The 21558-nt window shown below is 44.9% G+C and overlaps 1 protein-coding gene and 1 long non-coding RNA gene across 2 annotated transcripts in view; one reads left to right on the plus strand and one right to left on the minus strand.

The window, feature by feature from the left end:
• LOC120581397 (uncharacterized) overlaps positions 1-21558 on the plus strand; it is a 54464-nt gene that overhangs the window by 15437 nt on the left and 17469 nt on the right. Inside the window, exon 2 of the long non-coding RNA XR_005647260.1 lies at positions 1673-1894. This is a non-coding gene — a long non-coding RNA (uncharacterized LOC120581397). The remainder of the gene's footprint in view (positions 1-1672; positions 1895-21558) is intronic.
• PFDN1 (prefoldin subunit 1) overlaps positions 18596-21558 on the minus strand; it is a 71809-nt gene continuing 68846 nt past the window's right edge. The window contains exon 4 of the mRNA XM_039836286.1: positions 18596-18793. Coding sequence (XP_039692220.1) covers positions 18782-18793 — 12 coding nt within the window. The 3' untranslated portion in view covers positions 18596-18781. The remainder of the gene's footprint in view (positions 18794-21558) is intronic.

Below are 21558 nucleotides of genomic sequence, written 5' to 3' on the forward strand. Positions count from 1 at the left end.
GTCTGATTTATGAGCTGTTATAAAGTCACCTGGAACCCCATTTCTTCTTTCAATGCTGCCTTTCTGAAATGCCTACCTCACCTTAAGACTGGCTCCCTCAGGGCTGGAAATTGGCCGTCAGCAATTTTGTAAGCTATGACCTTGCTAGACTTTGTGTGTGCCTGTGTTGAGGAGAGGAGCAGGTTGGGAATGTGATCCCAGCACTTTGGAACCAATCCTAGTGGCCAAAGATACCATTTGTGATTGGCTTAGTTCTGGATTCCATGAATAAATCTTGATGAAGGAGGGAAGGGTGACCTGGATTGGCTTTGGTTAGATTGGGCTCTCTCTGGAGCTGGAAGGGGATGAGCTTCTCTTGAAGAACATGAACTGCAGGAAGAATGGATGGATACCTAACTGAAAATCTGACTGCTATTACAGGAGAGATAGTGGACTTTGCTGGCTGCCCCCACAAAAAACTATTAGTTTAATCCAAATTTTCTAGGGACCCTTACTTGATGGCTATTCTGCTCTTCATATAGGATCACTTGTTTATTGATTGCATGTTATAAAAAAGTGAAATTTAGTAAATAGTAAATTTATTTACTAAATTACCAAGTATCTAGTAATACTCAAAATTGTAAATTTTAGATATGAGATTCTTCTCTCTATTAACTTACTATTTAGGTTGGGACAGAGGAGACTCAAATAGATAAAAAGTTAAATATCAGTACAAGAGATGGGTAACAGTCCAAGGCAGCAAGGTGACATATCATGTTGTTCATCCAGGATACATACTTTGCATTCCCCAGTAATGCTTTTAATCTGGAAGTCATTGTGTCAGGCACTGTGGGGGTTATAGAGACCATGGAAAGGAGATGCTCGCCCTCCAGACTTCAAACTCAGTCAAGAGCATGGTTAATAGGCTTGGGGGCTGGGAAGCAATGGCCGTCCTCACAGAAGCAAACCACCAAGAACAGGCACCTGTAAACACAAATAGGGGTTCCTGGTAAGCCTTCCAGGGTCTTGGGAGCCCAGATGGTCAGAGGAGATGCTCAGCATCCTCTGTAGACAGCTCTGCCCTCTGTCCAGTGACAATTGAGCACGCAGCTCAACCGCACAGAGCTGTGGGTCTGGGGGAGCAAACAGATCACCCCAGTGCCCCGGGCAGTGGTGGCTTTTACACTCTGGTAGGTCACTGCTGTCAGTGCTGCTTGTTAGAAGACCTCCGTGCAGCTCAACACCATTTATTGGAGGATTGCTAGTACTGGATCAACGTCTGCTGATCTGACCCTTAGTTAGTTCTGTTAGACTTTCTGCTTTCTTAGAGCTATTCAGTCACATCTGTGGACATTTCGGAGGATTGAAAACCAAAATATCCTGTTCTTCATTCAACACATTATTGAGGAGCCTGCTTTGTGCCAGGCGCTATGCTAAGCTCTAGGGTCATGGTGATGATCCAGAACTGACTTGATCCCTGCTGTCACAGCCTATATTCTAGAGGGGAAGGCAGACAAAGGCAAATAAACATATGTTTGCCAATTGTGGTGATGGTGAGTAGGAAACAAAATAGGCAGAGCTGAAGGTATGAGATACCTTTAAGGCATTTTGTAAATGATCCCATGGTTTGCAATTTTTTTCCTAATGATTTTCACTGATTAAATGCAAATAATTTTCATCGTTTGTCTCTTAGGTACACTTTGCAGGTCCTCAATGAACCAAGGGAACCCTCCACCGTATCCGGGCCCCGGTCCGACAGCCCCATACCCACCTTATCCACAACCACCAGTGGGGCCTGAGGCCTACCCTCCAGGACCTATGGGAGGACCCTACCCACCTCCTCAAGGGTACCCCTACCAAGGATACCCACAGTATGGCTGGCAAGGCGGACCTCAGGAGCCTCCTAAAACCACAGGTACTGTGACCAGAGTGCGTGTATGTGGGTATGCAGGTGTGCGTGTGCACAGCCCCATGCCACCAAAGGAAATGTTTGCGTGTTTTCTTTGGCAGAGAAGAAACTGGTTTTTGTGTGCTGTGGTTGATGTTCCCAAAGCTTGGTGACTGCTTCTAACTCCTGAGAAGGACTTCTTTCTTAGGAAGCCTGACTCAGTTCTGCTTGCTTCCTTTATGTCTCTTGTCCTCTCTGGGGCCGATGACTTCCTGGCCGACATGTTTTCTGAGAGGACCTCCTAGAGCACTGGTGGGGGAAGTTCCAGTTGGGTTCTTGCTCTGGCAGCCAGTTTTGTTTTCCAGGTTTAGCTTGTTGGGATTATTGTATCTCAGCTTGTTGACCCTCAAGTCATCCTCTTGCCCCTGCTATTGCAGTTGGTTTTCTTTACTAATATGTTTTCGTGATCCTGTTTAACCTGCCAGCTGGGTTTCCAGCAGGTTTATGAGTCCTCCTTATGTGCTAGAACAGTGCTACTCAAAGTTTACTCTGCAGCTAGTGCCAGTCCATGAATGGCTATCGGGCTATGAGGAGATAAGTACAGAAAGTGAGAGTAAACATTTAAACACTTTTAGAGCAATTTGACATTACTGTAACCTTCAAGCATGAGATCTTGCATTTTACACAAAGTGTCACTCTGGAAAGGATTAGGAAGGAAGCATCTTGAGAAGCACTGCACTAGACTTTCCTGACTGCTACGACTGTTTTATAACCTTTTGGGTTACAGAATGGTTGCTCTCTTACAGCACTTTCAGCTTTTTAAAGTAGCGAATTCTTACTGAGTGCTCATTATGTGCCGAGTGGTTTCCTAAGAGCTTTATATATATTAACATTTAATCCTTGCAACAATCCCATGAGGTTATTCCCGTTTTACAGTGAAATAATTGAGGAACAGACCGGAGTAATAGTTCATCCAAGGTCACCCAGCTGGAAGTGGCAGATCCCAGAATTGAATTCTGATAGTTTGGCTTAAGAATCTGTACCTATAACTTATTGCTCTACTCTTGTCCTGCTCCTGTCTTTTCTGACCCACATTCATCTGAATTTAGGGCCTCAGGCTGCCTCAGAGATTTTCCTATAGTTTAGCCCCTTATAATTAAAACTAGTAACAGAATTGATGGCTCATTTTATTCCAGGATTTGAGGATCTTTAGAATGGGTGGATGCCATGGAAGAAAAATATGTTTAAGAGGAATTTTGCACTCAATATGGGAAAGATTATACTTTCATAGTGTAAAATCAGAGGCTGTGTAAAGATTGGATAGATTTGAATACCTTTACAAGGTTTAGTTTATCTCAAAGGAAAACTTTCACCATCAACGATTCTGTTTTGCTGTAAGTGTTTATAACACATGCTTGGAAGAGTGCAGGAAGTATAACCAGTATTATCAGAGTAGTTGGCGTCCAGGTCTATGACATCAAAGGGGGGTGTCCTGAAAATCTTAGTTTCTGGGTTTTCTGCTTCCAAACAAGGTAACTAGACTGAAAAGACCACATAATTTATGATTTCATTTATGTGAAATTCAAGAATAAGCCAAACTAATTGATGGTTATGGAGATCAGAATATCAGTTACTCCTAGTTGTGGAGTTGGGGGCAAGGATGGGATTGGTTAGTGATTGGGAAGGGCACAGGGGACCTTATGGGGGTATTAGGAATATTCTTTACTTTAATCTGGGTATAAACGCTCTTCAAGCTGTACACTTACTATTTTTGCACTTCACCAAATGTTATATGTCAATGAAAAGAAATATGTCAGCCCAGCATTTTGGTTATCCAATAGACTCAGCCCAGTGCCTGCCTGGTGTTATATCTTTCATAGCCCTCATGGTCCACTGTGTGCAGGCCACTTCCGGGCCTGTATTGTTTATACTGTCTAACTAGCATTCAATGGATTGGAACTTTATAGAGCTTATCTAGAATAAGTGCTTCCTGGGCTTGGTGGACTTTGCCCCCTCACACAGAAAATACAGATCTGATCTTCTTTCTTTACCTTTGGTATAATTTAAGTATTACATCAGCCTTTTGAGGAAAAAATAATATTCCAATTCTTCTTAAGATTAAAAGGCTTTTATTTATCACAGTTTCATAAATGCAATTGGAAGCTATTTAATATTCTTTCTTATGAGATTTCTTTCTCTCATCAGCTTGTGAATTGTTAACTGCCCAGACTCATTCTGCACTCAGACATGGCAGGTGATGCCAGATGGTCAAGTTCATCTCTCACCTGGAGTCCAGGTTCTGCAAATGGGACCCTTTGATCCCCTCGCTAAGGGATGCACCCTTTAGGGACACATTTCATTCCTTGCTCTCTGTATTCCTTCTGGGGCTCCCAGTCAGCTTCATTCTAGAGGCCCGCATGTATCTCTGAGTTCTGTGGAAATTTTAGGTTTTTTTCCTGCAACTGGATGAATTTAGATTTACCTGCTACTGCAAATACCTGAAGTTCAAGTGTGTAGTCAGTTCTGTTAACAGTTACCTTGGTGGGAACCACTTCTTTTTTGAAGGAGGGAGGGTCATCTTAGCAATTCTTAATTGGTGTGTGGTAATTAGTAGTAAGGACTTAATAAAAGTGTGGGTGGGTAGGTGGCTAATCTAAGCAGAGCCTTTGGCAGTCTGTTTATGGTTCAAAGTTCATTTTTCATAAATTGTAGTTAAGAAAAACCTTTGCTTTTCCTTAGAAAACCAGCTTTTTGGAAACTGTGTGAATGGAGGCAATAGGTAGTTGTGGGAATGAGCTTTCCAGAGAGCAGTATATCTCCTGGAGTGATTTTTAATAATAATAATTATTATTATATTATAATTATAATTATAATTATTACTATATTATAATTATAATAATTATTATTATTATAAAACTAGTATCTTGAGCATGGTGCCAGATAATCTTCACAACAACCCTGTAGCATAGTCCCATTTTACAGAGGTGGAGTCTGAGGCTCAGAGAAGTTGTGTTTTAGTTAGCTATTATAAAGGATATTGCCCCAAAACTCAATAGCTTAAAACAACTATTTATTATTTCTCATTCTGTGAGTTGGCTTCATATGCTCTCTCCTGGGATCACTTGTGTGACTTAATTCAGCTGTCAACTTGGCTGGGGCTGGAATATCCAAGATGGCCTCACTTACATGACTAGGGTCTTGGTTTGCGTCCAGGAGGCCTCTCTCTACACATAGTCTCTCATCTAGCCTGAGCTTCTTTACATGGCAGCCAAGAGGGTGAAAGTAGAAGCTGCCAGGCTTTCAATAGCTAGGCCCAGAACTGGTACAGCACTACCTACCCAGTATTCTATTGTTCACAGCAGGTCACAAGGCTGGCCACGTTCAACAGGATGGGAAATAGATGTCACCTCCCCGCTCCTTTGTTTTTGGTAACAGTTTTATTGAGATATAATTCACATACCATACAATTCACCCGCTCGAAGTATACAATTCAGTGGCTTTTAGCATATTCACAAAGCTGTGCCACCACTGTCTAATTCCAGAACATTTTATCATCACAAAAAGAAACCTGGAACCCTTTAGTGGTCACTCCCCATTTTCTTAACCCTCCCCCACCATTAATCTACTTTCTGTCTCTACGGAGTTGCCTAATCTGGACATTTCTCATGAATGGAATTATATAATATGTGGTCTTTTATGTGACTGGCTTCCTTCACTTAGTGCAATGTTTCCGAGGTTCACCCATGTTGTAGTCAGTGTCAGTACATTCCTTCATATTGCTAAAGGGTATTCAATAATATGGATATACCACACTTTATTCATCCATTAGTTGATAGACATTTGAGTTTCTACTTTTTGGCTATTATGAATAATAAATAATAGCTATTACAAACATTTCTGTAAAATAAACTCCCATCTCGCTGGGGAATGGCATGCAAATACAGGGTGAGAGGAGTTGTGGTGACCATCTTGGCAGACAGTCCACAACACTCCATTCTTTGCTCTCAACAATTGACATTTTCCCCAGGCACAAAATATTTCCACCCCTTCCAAGACCACCAGATGTCTCATTCAGTAACCTGGATGAAGTCCGGGATGTCATCTAAGTAGTCTACACGTAGGCAAAGCCTCTAACCCTTCACTCTCCACTCCTCATTCCCATTCTGCCCTACCCTACACATTCCTGGAGTGCAAACAGAATATCTCCTCCTCCATGAAGCTTTGTCTCACGTGTCCCACACCTCCGGGAGAATTTACCTCTCCCGTGCACTTCAGTTGCACCCTATTCAGACTTCGTTCAAATCACCTCCTCTCTCCAAATTCAGTTAGTTTTCATGTTCTGTCTAATTTACCTCCTTAATGTCTGAGTTCAGTCAGACTTGCTATCGCAGTCTTAAGCTTTCACCATTTGTGTTAGTCAAGGCTCTTAAGGCTACAACTAACAGAACCTCAGCCTTAAATATTAAGCAACAACAGAGGATCACCAGAAACCTGGGTAGTCTCCAGAATGACAGATGGTAACCAAAACAAAAAGAAGGCATTCTGAAGGAACAGAGACCATGAAAGTAGCAAAAACCCTGCTATAAAAAAAGAGGGGAGAAAAAACCCTCTAACATTCTTTGATATCCTGGAAGAGAAATCTAACATTCTTTGATACCCAGGGAAGATATAGCAGGCAGGAATGCTATATAAAAAGGAATTCAGGAAACAAAACACTTAAGAAGAATGTGAAACTGACCTCAGCCCAACGATTCGGTCCAAAGGACCCATTTGGAGAGCCAGATCTTGCCAAACCAGAATTTAAGGCTTTTTGCCACAGGTGGAAGTTTGACATGTTTTGCTTATCTATTGCTGCATAACAAATCACCCCAAATCTTAGAGTTAGAAATTCTGTAATGTGGGCAGGGCTTGGTGGGAAAGCTTCCTCTCTGTTACCCATGGGGCTAGAACATAGATGATAACCAGTGTGCTGAGTTGAGTATATATACTTCCTACCTTCATATAAACTTTCCTCTTAGCTTTATATTTATAGCATGTCCAAAGGGGTTGGCTTACACCTGCAATACAGAGGGAGAAGCCATTTGATTTAGCAGATGCTTCAGAAGGGAGAGAGGGAAGGTAGCATGATGGCACTGTGACTGCTGGGAGGAGGGGTCAGAAGATACCCATGCCGAGATGCTATTATCCTTACGTGTGTCGCAACCAGACTTGGGTTTCTCTACTCTTAACGATTGGCTTTGTTTGACCGTCTTACTTCTCGTGAAGGTTTAAGTTCAACCATGTTCTGACAACTGTTTCGGTTTTGGTGAAATCTTGTACTTTTGGTTCATTATAACAAGAAGAAGAAATCACAAGTCCGACATCTCTTTCTCCTTCCCTAGCTTGGGCACCCTCACAGTGCAGCAGCCTCAGGTAGTTGGGATCTTTCCATGTGAGAATGCAAAAGTAAAAGCTGTCAGGCCTTCTTTTAAAAAAAATAAAAAGCTTTTTATTTAACTTCTAATTTTGAAACAATTTCAGACTTACAAAAGCATTGCAGAAATAATACGACTCTGTATACCGTCACCCTGATTTCCCCAAACCTTATGTAACCATAGTGTAGTGGTCTGCCAGGTTTTTTGACTGCCCAGGCTCAGAAGTCTCAGAACATCACTTCCATCACTGTCTTATTGGTCAAAGCAGCCGCAGGGCGGTCTGTCTAGCATGGATCCAAGCGGACGGGAAACAGACTCACTCCCTGATGGGGGAGTGGCAGAGCTACACTGCCAAGCGGAACCGTAACCGGCTTTGGGTCAGGAGAGCTTTGGAAGCACTGCCACAGGTCCCAGTGGTGACGGGCGAATTCCGGTTCAATGAAGCGTTCCAAGGAACAAAACTATTTCTAGGTTCTTGTGAAAACACCATAGTAACAGAACTGTTTAAAGTTAAAAATTAAACATAACAATATCTCCAGTCTCATATCAGAAAATAGGTGGTCTGTCTTTTTAAGGAATGCTCTGTGAATTGATTAGAAAGTCATCAAAAGAAGAGGTTTTTTTTAAGTTTTGTCACCAAAGTTAAAATGACTCTCACTCAGATGCCTCATAAGCAGAAAAGCCCGCAGGTGATCACCCCTGTTGATCACCTTTCCAAGCTCAAGAAGGCAGACATCACTAATTGTCTCAGCGCAAATGTGGCTCCAGCCACTATGAATAGGCTTGAATTGTTAAGTAAGATGAAACCATTTACCATTCCCTGCTAGGCTAATCTCCTTTCCCCCTCTTTTTAGAGATATTCAAACTGAAATCCAGAATAGTTTAGTGAATTCGATTCCAAACTAAATGCATCTCCTCATTATGCCTTGCTGCTATGACCCAGCACAGCTTCCACAGCAGTTCTCCAAGCCCAGCAGAGGAAAGCGCCTCCTTTTCAGCCTGCTCCCTCCGGTTTCTCCCCTCCCCACAAACACAGAAACCTGGTAGTTACAGCAGGGCACCAGCTTCCTAGCAAAGAGGCAAAGTGGAGTATGATCAAGCAGGATTCAAACCCTCTTATTAACACCAGGACCTGGCAGGTCACTTAACCTCTCTGATCTTCTTGTAAGCTTCACGAGGGCAATTTTTTCTCTCCATCTCTGCGTTCACAGCATCTAGAACAGTGCTGACACATGATATATGCTTAGTAAATGTGTTGGATGAGTAGAAACATTGCCATTTCACAAGGTGGTTGTGAATGCGTGTTAGGCGTTAGTTCCCCTTTCCCTTTGAGACCCTTCTCTTACTATTTAACTTTTTTGAGTCCAGATATTGGGGTTTTACCCATGTTCTTCTGGGTTAGGACTGCGATCTGGCAACATGGATTTAAAATAAAATAAATTCTACTTCAACAGAGTCCTCGGGATGCCCCCATGGGGTTCAGACGCCCATTCGGCCTTCAACTGGGCTTCTCTAAGCCTGAAGATCAGGGACTAAAAGTGACCTTATTATGGTTCTTTGTAATTTGAAAGAGCAAAAGCAGAATGCCTATTCCAAGAGGGCCCTGCTGGGTCACTGGTCAACCAGCCAGAAGTCAGGAGCCGCCTCTGCTTAGTCCACAGTCAGAGATGGGGGCGGGGAAGAGCGGTGACAGAATGGCATTTTTCTCCTGCACACACTTCTTGGTGTCCGACACTGCTCTCATCAGTCAGCATGAGGACAGAAGAAGAAGGAATTTAACGGTCTGGCATCTCCAGCTAATTGGCTTGAGGTCTCAAGGCATGGAATTACAGCTTGGCTTGTTTGAGCCTTTTATGTCCCTTTTTTTTTCATCAGAAACTCTGATCAGGCATTTTCATTGCCCTGGGAAACCTTTCCCGCATAAAGGCCAGCTCAGTTCCTTCTTTCTTTGCCAGGTATCAGATGACAGAATGTCCCAGCAAGGTCGCTGCTGCACGCTGTCACCAAAAGCCACATTGGCTTAGGAATCTAGGTAGAGTTTCTCCAGTTCCCTGGACTTCTGTTTCCCTGCCTGTGAAATTGGGATAACAGGACTGTGGTGAAAAATAAACAGGGTAATGTGCCTGTACAGTTTATGGCACCTTGATGGGCACGGAGAAAGTTATTACCCTTCCTCGCCATGCACGAATTTTCTGAATTTTTGCTCGTGTGGATGGAGGTGGTGAAGACAGGAAAGGGGAAAGTCAGGGAAGCCGGTGGCTGAGGGTCATTCCTGACCTATCCTGAGTTCCCAGAAGCCTGAGGCAGCTGGGGACAGCCCCAGACTCCTCTCATCTGTGGTCATAGCCATATAACTGGTCTCTCTCCTCCTGCTCCAGTTGTTTTCTGCCCAGACCCCTTATATCTTCCCATGTCACTCAATAAAAGCCAGAGTAACAGTCGCTGTAAGAGCAGTGACTAGCATGGTCCTCTAAGGGCCCAGGCATCTTTCGGACTTTAGCCACGCTTGTCAGAATGGAGACACTTGTGTTTTCTGACACAGCAAGTGGGTCTGGTCACATAAACTCTTTGCTGTGGGAAAAGAGAGATCCAGTGGCCACAAGGAAGGGATCTGAAATGGAGACAGTACGGTTCCCAGACCTAGCACGGTACATGGTAGTTGGTAGGGCTTCCAGAAAGATCTACCAAAGGGATGAATCCCCAGGGCCTGTGCAGATGAAAGCATAGAACCTGGGACAATTGGGACAGTAGGTTGCAGTCTGATCCAACCTGAACTTGACCCCTCAAGTAGAAGATGGGTCCTCCTGAGGTGCTCTTGACAAGGGCTCTGACGTCAGCTATTTCTGTCAGCCTTCCCTGCCCCAGCGAGGGCATAGACCTTCATGGTCTGTTAGGCTTAGAACTTGCTGATTTTGCTTTGGAGAGGAAACTGCTCCTCCTTACTTTTTGCAATGTTCTGTTGGCTTCCATTTAGTTTGGAGGCTTTGCTACTGGCCTGGCTTTCTCTGTGACAGGCCAGAGGTTTTGATTTACCTGAAGTTACAGAAGTTTTGTTGGGAGCAGATTCTCAGCTAACTAACCTTTGGGCATGCCAGAGTAGGAACTCTATATATTAAGGGTTTCAACATGTCTTTTGAATAGAAAACATAAGTTTTCTATTATTAGAATAAAGACCAACATTCCAAAAGGCCTTGAGGTCCCTCACGGTTTGCCCTGCCACCAGATTCCGTTTAGTTCCTCAGCATCACCAGGCCTCTCCTCCCACACGACTTTTGCAAATGTTATTTCCTCTGTATGGCTTGGAAGTTTTTTCATACCTCTCTTGGCTCAGTACAAGTAACCCCTATTAATCCTTCCCATCTCACTCATGTGTCACTTAAGTGACATTGAGTGGTACTCTCCACCCCCCAGTCTGGGTCAGCTTTCCTGTCCTTCAGAGTACTATCTTAGTTTGTATTTTTATAGTCCTGGCTCTTGTTATAGAATTAAGGTCTCCCCTTCTATCTGAAATCTCCTTGATAGCAGAGACCTTGTCCGAGTTGATGGACCACTTGATTCCCTGGTAGCTACTTGCTGAGTGATTAAAGATGAAGAAGAGCTTAGAGATATGCAGGAGAGAGATTCTGGAATAAGCCTTTTCAAGTTGTTAAACTCTGCACTTGAATTTGTGGAAAAGACTACTACTTTTCCCTCCCTCGTGTTATTCATTTGTCTGAGGTCTGAGCAGAATATTCGTTGTGTAGCAGGGGTTGGAGCACTGTTAGAATACTGGCAGTAACAGCTACATGAATTATCAGAAGAACCGAGAGATAGAGCCTTGGGTCATTCTTGCCTCCACTGAGTACTAGCCCTCACTCTTTCTCTGGTCCCTAAACATAGTAACTCTCACAGGAAAAGAAAAAAAAAAATTTAATTCCACTCATAGTCCAGATACCCTATTGTCTCAAATCATTTTTGTGTTCGTATTTCCTTGGCAGGTCTTGCTTCCATGCACACGTCATTTGTACCTGGCTGTCACTGTAGTGTAGATGCCATTGTGTGTTGTTTTTCCACCACTTACTTCATTATAAGCAACTTTCCTATAGAGAGGGATTTCTCAGCCTCAGCACTGTTGATATTTAGGCTAGATGATTCTTTTTTGTTGTGGAGAGGGGCCATCTTGAGCACTGTAAGATGTTTAGCAGCATCTCTAGCCTCTACCAACTAAATGCCAGCAGTATCTGCTCAGTTCTGATGATCAAAAATGTCTCCAGACATTACCAGATGTCCCCTAGGAGCCTAAATCACCTTCCTTTGAGAACCAGTGCTGTAGAATCTAAATAATTAAAAATTTAAGCTGGCCATTGCTTTTAAATCCAGTAGGGGAAAAGGCCTTCCTAATGAGCTTCATGAGCAGCTGAAAAATACATGACTTTTTCTGGCGGCCTGCCCAGGAAGAAGGCTCCAGGAACTTGGAACTATAACTTCCTCTTAGCTCTGACTGAACAGGCATTGTTTCTGAGCCTCTTTGCAGCCTGGGGCTGGAGAATCTGGGTGTTTGATACCAATCCCTAGATCAAAACCAGCAGAACAAGAAGCGTTTGAGGCCAGTGGTCCAAGTTTTTTAACATTTAAGATTAACTTTTAATTATTAAATAGTTAATAAATGCTAGCTAAATAATAGAGCTAATACTTATCAGTGGTTACTGTAATGTCAGGCACTTTTTGTGTATTAACTCATTTAGTCCTAAGAACCACCCTCTGAGGCAGGTCTTGTCTTATCTTCATCCTAGAGATGAGGAAACTGAAGCATAGAAAGGCTAACCTGTTTTTAGTCACAGAGCTAGGAAGTGGCGGAGGTGAGATTAAGACCCAGCAGTTCAGCCCCAAAGCCCACTCAGCGACTCACTGAGCTAGTGAGGCGCCTGACGCTGGTCTGAGAGCTCTTTGGGCCTGGCTTCCATCCTTGCAATCGTCCTTCAGGGTAAGCGGAATTATCCCAGATTCTACAGATGTGGAACCAGAGTCTTAGAGAAGCTACAGTGTCCTGCCCACTGTCCCCCAGGTGCCTGACCCAGGGCCTAGCATGCTTCCATGTGTCCTCTCATGAATCAGTAAAAATATTTTGTAACTTCGTCTTCCTTTTTCTCTTGGAATCACTACTCACTCATTCAGCAATTGTTAAATGCCAGTTAAATGCCTTCTGTAATTTAGTGCCAGGCACTAAATAATTGTTACCATTTCTAATTAGATCTTATTCACATGCTCTGTGTACATTATCTTATTTAATCTACACAGCGAACCTGGTGGTTTCTTGTTTTAGAGATGAGACTGAGGTTCAAACAAGGAAGTTAACTTGCCTAAAGTTAAATAGTAACTTGCTGAGCCATGAATTGAACCCAGGTCTGTCTGATTTCAAATTGCATTCTTAACTTTTATGCTCTTTTGCATTCCTTTAAAGGATATCCTTAAAATACTTCAAAATTAGCAGCATGCACTGTTGGTCAAATACTTTATGTAAAACACCCTCTTTCACTTTTTTAAAAGCCTTGGCCTTCCCAGCACTCAGGAGTAATGGGGTATGAAAAGGCAGGTGCTGTTTGCAGACCCCAGTTTACTCAGCTGGCCAGTAGTAGCCTGTGGCCAGTGCCTGCTGACTGGGAGCAGGCTGGGCTGGCCAGACATGCCTGGCCTGGGGACACAGAAGGCGTTGGCAGTCTTACCCTGTTCCCAGACTGGTTTGCTTCACATTCTCCTTAGCCTCCTTCTTCCCAGGTGCAGCCTGGGTTTTCTGCTCTAATACACATTTCCTTCACCTCTCACAGAAGCATTTCAAAGTTAGGTCGATATAAACAATGAGGAAATTGGTGTGGTGGGCAAGAAAAAGAAGACTGCTTTGGGTAAAAGGCATCTGGGGAGGTTGGAAGGTACTGGTAGGCTAGGTAGAGTAGGGCAGTCTCTAGGATCAGAGCCAAAGCCATGGTGTTGGGCCTCCCTGTGAGTATGGGGTCACCTAGGGTGGCAGGGATCTTTCCCTTGGACATGCAATAATGAGGCATTAGCGGTGCTGGAGGGGCCGCTCCAGGGCCTGTGCTCAGGCAGTGTGGCGTGGGGCCCACAGGTACCTGGCGCCTGCCTCCCAGTGGTGAGTGTGGTTAACCATGGGGGAAAAAATCTTTATTCTGCTTATATTGTGGCTCCCCAGAGTTGAGATGCAAAAACGGACCTGCACGACACAGATTGATTGTAACTCAAATGCTGGCAATGAAGATAGCAAGGATTGGCGTCGTCTGTATCACTGGATGAGGGCGTGGTGACCACATCCAGTATAATCGGGGGGCCAGAGGTGTGCCTTCTCCAAACTCTGACTTAATGTGGCTCTGCTCTACCCTGGGCTACAGCTCCTATTACACCCAGGTTCTCGCAGAGAAATGGAGCCTCATATTTAAGATAACTTTTTAAATTACAGAAGTATCTTCTTTATAGAAAGCAAGTAAAACTCATAATTTTGCTATCCAGAGATAGTAGTCAGCATTTTAATATAAATCTTTTGGTCTGTGTTTAGTTTTTTATGATGCAGCCCTTTTTGAAATTCAACTAGTATGTTGATCTCTGTTCAGGGGTTATATTCACAGCTAATATAATGCTACATAAAAGTGTTGCTGGGTGTTTTTTGTTTTCTTCTTCATTTTAAATTCTTCAAGTCTGGGAATCCTCAGCTGCATCCCGGCCCCATAGAATCTGCAAGTCCTTATTCAGGAGCAGTGATCAGTTTTCATGGAGGTCTCCATTTCAGATGTCTGTCTCACGCTGCTGACTTCATGCTGGGGTTTTCTTCCCCCTAGTCTAAATTATTCTTGTTCTTAAAAAATCTCAGTACAGTGTAAAGCTCTTCAAAATAGATTGCTTTTCCCTTTAGCCCTTTATTTAGTTTATAGAATGGCAGCAACAGTAATAGCTAGACTTTATTGTTCATTTACTTTGTGCCTGGCACTGAGCTAGCAGCTCTTTGGAGTAGTTAATCTAATCATACCGATTCCAAGCGGTCAGCGCTGTTATTGTTTCCATTTTTCAGGTGAGGAAACCAAGCCACAGAGACGTTAAGGGAATTGCAATTTACTTAACTGGACTACGTCAGGTATAGCAGTCATAACTCCTGGATCTAGCAAACCTGTGTCTGCAGGAGCTGGACCAGGAGGGGGCAAGGATTCAGGGGTGGAGAGGACCCAGCTCCTGCTCTGAGAACTGAGCTGAGCTGACAGGCTGGCGAGGGCTGAGAGGCCTATAGGGACAGACTAGTAGGTGGATCATGGCAGTATTTTTGGCCTGCCCTGGTCTTCTGCTATTCCAGACTTGCTCTGGCTGCTTGAGGGAGTGGCTTCCCTCTCCAGGGAGTATTGACTTTCCTGTCTCTCATGGGAAGCCTGTCAGCTCTCAGCCAGAAAGCCGGCTGCTGTGTGCTGTCAGGGCTGCAACCCTTTCGGTGTGATAGGCCAGTACCACTTCCCTCCTTTTCCCACCGCTGGGCTCAGTGGCTTTTTCCTCATTTGGTCAAAGGTGTCTTGCATGTCCAGGCTGGGTTCCTGATTCGAAAGGTGGCACACTCCCTAGAGGTGCCCTTACTCATCCTCTGTCTGTTAGACCTTAGCAGTTTTGAAGCTGGAGAAGGGAGTAGAGCCCTGCTCCCACCCTCCACACATACCACACACACGCACAAACATTCTTCTAGGGGTTGTACCCAGGGTGTGTGTGGTGACGTGGAGAGCTTTTTCCTTGGGATCCCAGGCATCAGACCCTTTCCTGATTAAAGACCAAGATTCTGATGTATTTTCCTTAGGGAAAAAAATCTCCATTACTTTTTTTTTTTTAAGCAGTGTCTCAGTTCCTTCTGAGCTTTTCCATTTACTCTCGAAATGAGTTCATGTGATAGTCTGGGAGACCTTGACAGCTTGGAATATTTTAGGGAGAGTATGCAAGGTTATATTTGAGTTGTTCTTAATAGGTAAAAATAAATGTTTGCTTTTGGGAATATGTATATCATGGGTAGTTTATGAAGAATCAATATTCTTCTCTTCCTACCCTCCCCCAAATGCCCTGTCCAAGTACCCTTGGGCAGCCATGGTAACCACGAACTCCTGAAGGCTGTGGGTGGGATGCCCTGGGCCCGCAGATCTGAAGGAGACTCCCAAAAGGGCCAGCTGGAGAAGGCGTCTTCTGTGGCTGCGCGGCCCCCTCTCCCTGGCCCAGCTGGGCTTGGGACCCTGTGCTCCCTTTGCTCACTTTCCACTCTCGTAAGGTCTCCTCCTAGTCAAATTTATCCCTTCAGGGATAAAGTGGTTGTCCTGATATCAGAGACTGCCCTCAGCCATTCCAGGAAGGCTCACAATGAGCTGAGATCTCTTGAAGGATTTCAACTGACAAATGGAAATGACTCCCTTTAAGAACTGAAGGCTGACAGGGTCTTCATATTTTTTTCTTAGTAATGCTTTGCCATTGCCACTAAGCTCATATCTGCAGCCTGCTTACAAGATAGGCTGGAAACAGCTTTTCCAACCAAGGTAAAAGGTGCAAGATAGATTATTCATTCATTCATTTACTCCTTTCTTCACTCATTGGTCCATTCATTCATTCCATGTCTCCTGTGTGCCAGGCCTACTGACAGCAGGGCTGCAAAAGTGTGTCCTAGCTTGACTGTGCTGGGCTTCCAGAGTTTGCTGAGGGTCTTTCTGCTCTCCAAACTACTGGTGCTATAAATAAGCCCATCAAATTGGGCAGCTGAACCCTGCTCTGTGGATGGGGAGCAATCAGATGCCTTCTGTCATTCCTGACACACTGGAGGCCCCTTGCGTACCCGCTCCGCCTCCACAGATAACCCCACTTAGTTACCCACCTTAGCGTTTTCATGAAAAGGGTTAGTCTGTCTCTTCCTGTCTCAGTGGAAAGGTGGTTGGTTGGTTATGATGTTGGAGACTTTTTTCCATCTGGCTTCAATGACAAGCTGACTAGAACTGGTGGAGTTGACCATGGAAGGAAGTTGTTTCTCGAAACTCTGGCCCTGTCTCCCAGACTGGCAGAGTCCTTGTCACAGTCGTACAGGCCAGGCTACCCCTCTGTCTCCCGTTCTCCACTGGGAAGTTTCTGGCCTCTCATTTGCCAAACAGCATGTCTCCATGGGTGAGGTGGTGGTTTTCAGGACTCTCTGTCATTGACTTTTGGGTGGATGTTGGTTGTGCCAGTGTTACAAAACAGCAGGATTGTGGGTAACTTGGCAGAGCCCAGGCCCCCCACACTAAAGAACATTTAGGTCTTTCCAATTCTGTAAGGATGACCTTCGTTGCTCTGAAATGGTGGGCAGCGAACCACGGGGAATAGAGGATTGGGGTGGGGGACAGTCTTTGCAAGTGAGGTCTGCCTCAAATCACCTCTTCACCATGTTCTCTCAGAGTGGTCACCCTGTCCCATCCCCAACCTCAGAACTCACCATGCCAGGCCTCTAAACTGAGGTGCATTCACATGAAAACAACTATTTTTACTGTCGCAAAATTAAGCCTGACAGTAGAGGAAGAGAACAACCTGGGGTGTTTTGCATAAATATATCTGCTAGAGCTGTTAATCAGTAACACAGGAACTTGGTACGCGTCAAAGCCAGTTGTGGTCTGTATGTCTAAGATAACAAAACGCTTTGTGTTCAGTAAAAATGATATGGCAGTATTTGCCTTGTTAAAAAACGCAGTGAGTACTATTTGAATGAGACACCTGAGGCCGGCACTCAATGTGAGTCAGGCTAACGTTGCCGATAACAGAGCAGCCCGTGTCCATCTGTGCCTGGACACCAATTGGTGGGACCCAGCAACTACCTCCTTGGTGATCTCTGCCCATTTGGGCGTGTTCCAAAAGCCAGCTGCCCTCAAAGTAGCCTCTCCACTTTTATTTATTTATTTATTTTCCGTAACCCAGTGCCTGACAACCAGGAAAATAATAGTTTTCCTGATTTATATTTACCTTCCAAAATCATGGCAGTCTCTACCTTATATTCAGAGGCCAATGACATTGGGAGTTTGTGGTTTCTGAGTCTATTTCTGTTCTACTCTTGCCTTTTCTCTCTTTGCTTCGTTTCCTTGATTTGGTCAGTGGTTCTAAGCATCTTTCCTACTGCTCAGCAGAGTATAAAATACCAGATTGTGTATTAATCACCATCACTACCATCCCCTCCTCGAGGGAAGGGGAGTCAGGCTATGACAATTTTATCAATCAGGAGAAGCCATGGCTGGAGGAGCTGGCTGTGGCAGCCAGGGCCAGTCCCAAATGATGCCCATTTCTGGGTAAGCCACTCACTAGCCATTGTTTCTTTAAATTTTCTTGTATGAACTTAAGGGAAAGAAAAGCAGGACAAGGCAGTAATAAGACTGGCATTCTTCTCTCCTTAGCTCATTGAAAGGATTTGTCCTGATTTTGAATCTAGTTGTGTTTATTATTGGTCCCACCCAGTGTGGTGTATCACTGTGCACTTCCTCAGATAGGTCATTGGCTCACCTTTCAAGTGGTGTGTGAGCTGCCTGAGTCAGGGACAATGTCTTTTATTCCTGGACTTCCCTGCAGGGTATGCTGTGTCAGGAACAGAAATGAGCCTGTGGGGTGAGAGGGAGACTGAGCAAAGTTCAACAGCAGCATCTTTCTCCTTCAGCACAGCCTCTGCTTGTGAGACATCGTTGAAGTGGTCGGCAAGAGTCTAAAGGCAGGAGGGCAGGTGGGCACGCAGGCAGGTCAAGCGGACTTCCTGGGTGACCACAACACACCTCTAGCTGGCTGGAGTCCAGGCTGGCCCCAGGGGGCTGCAGGATTGATTCATGTTACCAGATTGATTCACACTACCAGACCAAGCGATCCGAAACTGCTGCTGGCACAGGGCGTCCCTGAGCCACCAGCACACAGAGTTTTGCCTGCTATGAGGCTCAGCTCTGGTGTCTCTTGTCCCTCGGGCGTTGAGTTCCCTGGAATCCTAAGAATAAGCGGAGGATTAAAGATTGTAGGGTTTTTGTGGGTGTGGTAAAATATCTATAACACAAAAGTTATAATTTTAACCATTTTAAGTACACATTTCAGTGGTGTTAAGTATATTCACATTGTTATGCAGCCATCACTACCACCTGTCTCCAAAACTTTTTTCATCTTCTCAAATTAAAACTCCATACCCATTAAACAATAACCCCCCTCCCTAACCCCTGGAGGCCACTGTTCTACTTTTTGTCTATGAATTTGACTTTTCTAGGCACCACGTGTAAGTGTAATTGTTACCAAACCGCTTGGGGTGTTTTATTCAAGAATGAGACAGGGGTTGCCATTAGGTAGTTTTATTTACCTGCAGCAAGTAAAGGAGATGGGGGATCTACATCCAAAGCTCTGTCCCCACTAAGGGAGGCGTAGCCATTGCTTATATACACTATGTGGTTAATTATGCATTGATTTCTTCTTCGCAGTTGGCTGTACGTACTAGGTGGAGTTCCTGTGAAGCTCATCCTGTTTATAGCTTCATCTGCAAAATATTATGCTACATTTTAACATTAAGCAAGAATAACATTTAGTAAGAACCACCCAGACATTGAGACCCCGGCCCAATCTAACAGAATCACATAGTGTTTGTCCCGTGTCTGCCTTAGCATAATGTCTTTAAGGTTCATCCATGTTGTCACGCGTGTCGGAATTTATTTCCTTTTCATCTCCATCATGTATATAGGCCACGTTTTGTTTATCCATCTATCCATCGATGGACACTGGTTTGTTTTCACCTTTTGGCTATTGCGAATATGTGGCTATGAACATGGGTGTACAAGTACCTGTTCAAGTCCTTGCTTTGAATTCTTTTGGGTAAGAGTTTTAAAAGTTTCAAGGTGTCTTAGAAGGTCAGTTGCTGGTGAATCACACAACTGAAGGATAGACTTGCAGACCAAAATTCAGCTTTACTCACCATCTAATTTTAGATTCCAGCGTAACCAACAACAACTGGTCACTTGTAATATCATACTTCATTTTGATATTTGATAGGTTTTCACAACATGTTACAATTCCAGTTCTACATATTACCTGTCTGTGACTACACTTAGTTGTGATCGTGAGGGCACCCTTGTCACTCAGTGGTGGGTATGGCACTAGGCAATGCACCTTATTACAGCTGGCTTACTCTAGGGGTGCAGGTTCTTGCTGACTTTGCCCCTCCTGACCCAGTTGGGCTGATTTTTTGGCCTTGTCCCCAGACTTGGCTCCATACTGGAACCTGAAACCCTGAGCCCACTGACAACTGAGGCCGTTGAGGCCACTTCCATTCACAGCAGATTTGTGCGGACATGGTATTATCCTCCATGTCTGTTGGTTCTTGTAATCTGTTTTCATTTCATCCAGTTCTTACACAGCACTTAGAATGATTAGAATTATATGTAATTTTTTTCTAGAGAAAGTAAAATCTTTTTCTGAAATATCTTGGCATTTGAAACTGCCACCAGGTCTGGTTTCCCCTGAACCAGCTTAGAACCAGTCCTAGGGCCCTTGTTAATTGGTGAGGTGTACACAGCAGGGGGATAATGGGCTTTCAGTAGATTCAGCTGCCCTGTCATGGGTCTCTCTACCTCTAGACAAGACTTCCTTAGGCTGATGTCCTTTTGTATTTGCCAAGCCAGTTAGGAAGTGGAGATGGCTGGCTGTAAAATTCTTATCTTGATGGGCAAATGGTTATTCTCTGTGTAATTTCTTATTAGAAATTCTCCAAACCCACAGATGAGGCAACTCAAACCTCTTCTGCAGAGCGAAGGACGCTAATAATCACCAGTGCTCGTGACATTGTGAGGACCTAGACTTTGGGCCATGTAGCCCTTGTGAGTGAGGTGGGGACCTGTCCCTGTCCATTGTAGCCACCTGTCCCTAGCTGGAAGGCTTTTGGTGTTGCATATGGACTGACACTGAGTGCTCCCAGTTCCTTTCCACCCCATGCTGCCCTCCCTGTCTCAGGCCCTGTGAGGCAGCTTGTGGAGAAGACCCGAGCCTTGCACGCAAGGATCTCCGAGTCTAGTCAGGGCATTTAGAAACCCTGACCACAACCCAGCCATTCCTGAGACAATCCTATTTTCTCGTTCTGTTCCAATGACATAAGAAAGAATGAAAACCTTGCTGGCATACAAAGGGAAAGCCTGTCCTTCCTCTCAAGCTGTTCTGGGCGCTCTACAACATGTACCGTGCTATATAGCCTTTTCATCTGAGGACTTCCCGTGGGCCCACCTCTCTCGGTGCTGTGTTCTCCTTAGGAACTGCTTGATATTTCTAAGGTTGTTTTGAATGATTGTGATGATAGTGTGGTTGCATCAGTTTAGAGTCAGAAAAATCTTGATGGGCTGGGCTCGGTCAGGAAGGCCTTTTGGAGGAGATGTCCAGAGCCCCCGGGTGGTGGGCACTACCCAGCATGGTGGGGAGGAGCGGGGAGGACATGCTCTGCTACTTCTTTCTTCTGCTCCTCTCAGGGCTGGCTCTTGACTCTACTACTCCGGCGCATGGCTGCAGGGGGCAGGAGGCGGGAGGATCAAGCGATAGCTTGTTGCCAATGCATTTTCATCTCTTTGGGGCCTCACTACAGACACTGCTATCAACCCCGCTTTTTACCGGTGAAGACATTGAGGCTAGGAGAGAAGGGGAGGGCCCAGGTCAGCAGCAAGCTGAACTGGAGCCTGAACCAAGAGGGGAGGAAGGAGTCTGAGCTGGGAATGAGGGGAACGAAGGCATTAGTACATGCTTAGTACTGTGGTCCCCGTTTTAATCCCCTGATGGTTGCCTGATTTGGGTTTGTTTTAGATGCTGGAGGATGAAGGGAGGAGTTTGTCAGACAGCAGATCAGATGCTTTTCAGTGGATCAGAAAGATCTATGTGGGATGTGGAAGAGCTTTTCACACAGTAACCCAACCTCAAGCAAGGTCTCTGACCTAAACCCTGGGAGGGGCCCGCTGATGAGTCAGGCAGCTATTCCTGGAGCTGACATGGAAGAGAGGGCACTTTTCTTCTCTGGTCAGGTGAGGCATTCCTCTGGCAGGGAGAGAAGGAAGTGGTTGTTTGAGGGGTGCACAGCCAAGATCCAGGAGGTGGCCTGGTGTCCCTGCTCACAGGTGTCACTGTCTGTATAAGAAGGCTAAGGACTGGCAGATAGTCTAGTAGGAAGGTACCTGTGAGACCTGCTGTGGGGTTTCCTGCTGGGATGCTCGGGCCTTCAGTGAATGGAGGGGTTGTCACTAGGCATTGGCCTGGCGGTCAGGATGCAAGCCC

Source organism: Pteropus medius, unplaced genomic scaffold (genome assembly GCF_902729225.1).
Source record: "Pteropus medius unplaced genomic scaffold, Ma_sr-lr_union100, whole genome shotgun sequence".
NCBI classification, from domain to species: Eukaryota; Metazoa; Chordata; class Mammalia; order Chiroptera; family Pteropodidae; genus Pteropus; species Pteropus medius.